The sequence below is a fragment of the Elephantulus edwardii genome, unplaced genomic scaffold (assembly GCF_000299155.1).
Source record: "Elephantulus edwardii isolate Elephantulus edwardi_28Jun2011 unplaced genomic scaffold, EleEdw1.0 scaffold00095, whole genome shotgun sequence".
NCBI classification, from domain to species: domain Eukaryota; kingdom Metazoa; phylum Chordata; class Mammalia; order Macroscelidea; family Macroscelididae; genus Elephantulus; species Elephantulus edwardii.
In genome coordinates, this window is record NW_006399845.1 from 523,590 (window position 1) to 528,265 (window position 4,676).

The 4,676-nt window shown below is 33.5% G+C and overlaps 1 protein-coding gene across 1 annotated transcript in view; it reads right to left on the reverse strand.

Moving 5' to 3' along the window:
* RBM27 (RNA binding motif protein 27) overlaps window positions 1-4,676 on the reverse strand; it is a 118,073-nt gene that overhangs the window by 93,711 nt on the left and 19,686 nt on the right. Inside the window, exon 3 of the mRNA XM_006891195.1 lies at window positions 1,449-1,573. Coding sequence (XP_006891257.1) covers window positions 1,449-1,573 — 125 coding nt within the window. The remainder of the gene's footprint in view (window positions 1-1,448; window positions 1,574-4,676) is intronic.

A 4,676-nucleotide genomic window follows, 5' to 3' on the forward strand; every position in this document is an offset into this window, starting at 1 on the left:
TATACTGCACTGAAACAGATGAGGGACTGAATAATTTAAAAGCAATGTATGATAGGGTATTATGGTTATCACAAGAGTCCACAATTAAGGTTGCATAGTGGAATGTACTTGGGGCGGTGGGAGGGGTGGGGTGCGGGGGGATTGTGTACCAGGGAGGGAGTCTTTCTTTTACTTTTGAAATAGAGTAGCGAACTGGGGGGCAGGGGGAGAGGGCTGGGTGGGGAGAGAAGTGCAGCAATGAATGAATGGAAATCCAAATTCTCTGTAAATGTTGATTAAAATTATTAAAAAAAATAAAAATAAAGTATCAATGCTAAATTTACTGACAAAAAAAAAAAAGAACTATCGTTTCCTAAGAAAAACCCCTTATTCTTAGAAAATACACTTTAAAATGTTTAAAGTTGAAGGGCCATACAACTTATTCCCAAACGGTTTCAGAAAAATGACACTGTGAATATACAGAACTCTAATGGGACAAAATTTCAGCAGTGATTTATGTAGACAGTATTTTGGTTACTACTTTTAAAATTCTATGGCTTAGAAATTATTCCATTAAAAGAAAACAGACACAAAACAAAGCAAAGAAGTTATGCTGTTATCATTACATTTCATTACACAACCAACTTTCATATGTCAGGCAATGAACTAGAAAATACAAAGTGGTACACACACAGTGGTACAGTGATATAGCTGATAAGATTTTTCAAAGTCACTGTCTTTGTAACTCTTAGCAGGGGAGCTCTGGTGGCCTAGTGGCAAGAAGCTGCACTGCAGTGGCAAGGAGTTATGCTGACAACCCACAGGCATGCGGATCAAATCGAGCTGCTTGAAGGGAGAAAGATAGGCAATGTGTGTGATGTACTACCTCTGAAAATCAGCTGGAGGTCAGCTATGAGTGGGTTCAAACTCAAACACACATAACGACATAACGACAAAGTTCACAAAACTAAAATACCAGTCAACTCAATGGCACCTAAGAACACAATCTATAATTATAGTTTTATATTACAAAAGTAGATTTTTTTTCCCTTCTCAATGCCAAATGGTATTTATGATTACATTAACTACAAAGATTATGTATGGTTTCTCTATTTATTTACACTGAAATGTGTCATCTAAAGATTTCTCTTGAGGTTTCATTAATACTTTACATCTATCTCATCAAGACATATAGTTAATGAAGCCTTTCTTTTCCTCAACAGCACTGATAAATTTACCTCAGAACTCCTCAATACTACTTAAAATATTTCTTAGACCTGTAAACATTCCATCTAAAATTTTTTTTGACTCTTCAAAATCAAAGGAGATAAGATACCTAGGATCTGCATTACACCTCAACCCCAGAAACCTCAATAGATAACTAATCACTTTTAAATAGCACATTTCCAACTATGAGGGATACTACTAAAAGGCTAGGAAAAGCTCTCAAAGGCAAAAGTTTGTATTACCTCTTCTTTAATTTCTTCTTTTTCTTGTACTGGAGGCTTTGGCTCATGTTTAACTGGTTCCAAAGGTGGAAGGTAGTTCTTAGTGTACAGACTTTCAAAGAGTTTATCCACAAAACCCGAAGTTTCTAAGGAGAAAAACAGTATTTAAACACTGTACATAAAAGCCCTAAGTCTGATAACATACCCCAGGAAAACTGAGGAAAAGGACCATTTTATACACTGATGCAGAAATTAAAAATAAATATACCCTTACAGAGGAGAATCCCACTTACAACTTTTTTTAATACTTCCAAAATACGTGTTCATATACAAAATGACATACATGCAAGATTATTTCTTGAGCACTATTTATAATACTAAAAGACTAGAATCATGCCCAATTTCTAGAAATAAGAGGAGTTAAACAAATTGCGCGGCAACCATACAATGGAATACACACACACAGAAAAAGAGTAAATACTAGAAATATTCATTAATTAGAAATAAGAAAATACCAGATTTCAAAGATACAGGGTCAAGTATCTCTATCTTTTTGTATTTGCATAAGGAAACTCTGAAAAAACACAATAACCGATAAGAGGTTTTTTGTTTGTTGGGTTTTTTTGGGAAGTTTTTTAAGAGGTGGAAAGAGGGCAGATGAACATATGAAAAAGAACTTTCATAATATACTGCTACATTACTGCATTCCAGTAAATATATTGGTTATTTTTAAAAAGTAGTAAAAATGTTTTTAAATTATAATGAATAAAAAGAAGGAAAATACAGAATAGAATTTCAAATTCTGATAAGCTACAAACTCCATGGAATTAGAGTTTGGATGAGCCCCTCAAACTACTGCACTGTGATAAACTTTAAACCTTAAGCCAAAAATATCCCTTAAAGTCTTTTGAAAGCCAAACAATAGGTTAGCTTCATTAGTAAGGAAAAAAAAAATTATCTGCTTTTAGTATTGTTATCTCTCAGGAATTATCTGTATGGGGATCAAAGTGACAATAGTTAACTTAAAAAATTAGCAGAATCTTGGGTAGCTGTATGTGTTAATGGAGGTAAACAATACAAAAAAGTAGGGAGAGAATCAATACACAAACTAGGAGAATCTAATGTCACTGAATTGCACATGTATAAATACTTGAATTGTATGTTTTGCTGTGTATATTTTTAGTACCACCACTAGAAATATATCCAAAATGAAAAAGAAAATTATGAGATAATACGTTACTTTTTAGCCAAACAGAATGGAGAAAATTACACTATCAAAAGTTTAAATGTCAGAATATATTAGTTTATTACATCTAAATTAACACCTTCTTTGTTCTAACCCTAACAAATAGTTGTTGCTGCTGACTGTCATAGAGTTGAGCATAATTTATAGTGATCCTATGAACAAAAGACCTGAACCCTGTTTTATAACTATCGTCGTTTCTCTAAGTTCCTCGAGTTTCCAGAGGCATGTTGTTTAGGAAGTGGATGCCATTCCTGCTTCCAAATAGGGTATATTAAAAAAGCAATTCACGTTCCACTTTCACCAAAGTTAGTACATATTTTATATAAATTATGTTTCTAAAATGCAAATTAATTTTTTCCTCAGACAAGAAATTATAAGATTTTTTATACTTTTAATATGCATAGTAAGCACTCAGCACTTAAGAACAAGCATTTTTCATGATTATAAAACCATCTGTTAACTGTTATCTGTAACTTTAAGATAATAATGTCACCTGTTGTTGATGAGCAGTGACCGTATGAACCAAAGAACTGAAATTTTTCTATAACTATCATCATTTATTTTGATAAATAGTTCATAGTGTTTCCAGAGGCATGTTGTTTAGGAAGTGGATGCCACTCCTAGACCTTTAGAAGATATTATATCCAAAAGACTTTCTTCACATACTATTGGGATAGTAAAACAATTTTAACAACATCTATTACTTTAATAATTTAAAAACCAGTTATTGTTAGGTGTCATGGAGTGTCCTAACTCATAGCGACTCTATGAACAAGAGATCTGAGCCTTGCCTGATCCTAACCGGCTTCATTGTCTCTGTCGTGCTCAAGCCCACTGCGGTAGTCACTATGTCAATCTATGCCATGGAGGGTGTGCCTCTCTTTCACTGACCCTCTGGAGTTAAATAAAGATTTTTAGTAAATTTATTGACGAAAAGAGCATAGATAAGTATTTAACAATAAATAATACTCAAACTAAGGGGAAAGCAGACATAAGACTATTTTCATCTAAAATCATTTTAACATATAAGAAGGAAATCTAGGACTACTCAATCCAATAGGGTAGTCACTAGTTACATGCAGGTATTTAATAGTTTAATTAAAATCAAATTTAAAAATCAGTTCTTTAGTTATGTTAGCCACACTTCAAGTGCTCAGTAGTCACACGTAGTTGACAGATGTTATCAAGCATACAGAAACTATCCCTCATCAAAGAAATTGAATAATGTTAATCTGGAAAGTGCAATGATTAAATTCCAAAAGAGCCATTTGTCTTAGAACAAGCCCAACCAGAATGCTCCTTATAAAGAAGAATGGTTAAACATTATCTCACATACTCTGGGCATGTTTTCAGGAGAAGCCAGCACCTAGAGAATATTGTATTTGATACAACACATCATGCTTGGAAAAAGTCAGAAAAGAGGAAGAAGAGGAAAGCCCTCAACAAAATGAACTGACCCACTGACTACAACAGCTGTGAGGACTGCCCAAGACTGTTTTGTTCTGAACAACACAGGGTTGCTGTGAGTTAGAAGCGGCTGAACAGCACCTAACAACAATAATTTGAAAGATATTTACAAGTAGGAAAGAATAATTTTGCCTATTTACATCTATCTAAATATATCTAGGAAATAAATTTCCTGGTTAGTTTCTTTTAAAAATGTGTAATGCTCCTTTATATTTCTTGCTTTTGCCATATAAAAAAGTTCTACTCAAAACCTTTAGGGCATTATTCATTAATGTCCAATAAACAATCATTCTCCTCTAACATGTCTTACTCTGTTTTACATTTTCCCCCCAGTCGCTACATTTCATAGGACTAATATTTAACATAAATAAAAATATTTAGAAAAGCACACCCATGTTTATTGCAGCTTTGTTCACAATAGCAAGGAGTTGGAAACAATCTAAGTGCCCATCAACAAACGAATGGCTAGAGAAGCTGTGGTATATTCGCACAATGGAATACTATGCTGCATTGAAAAACAAGGAACTCATGCAATA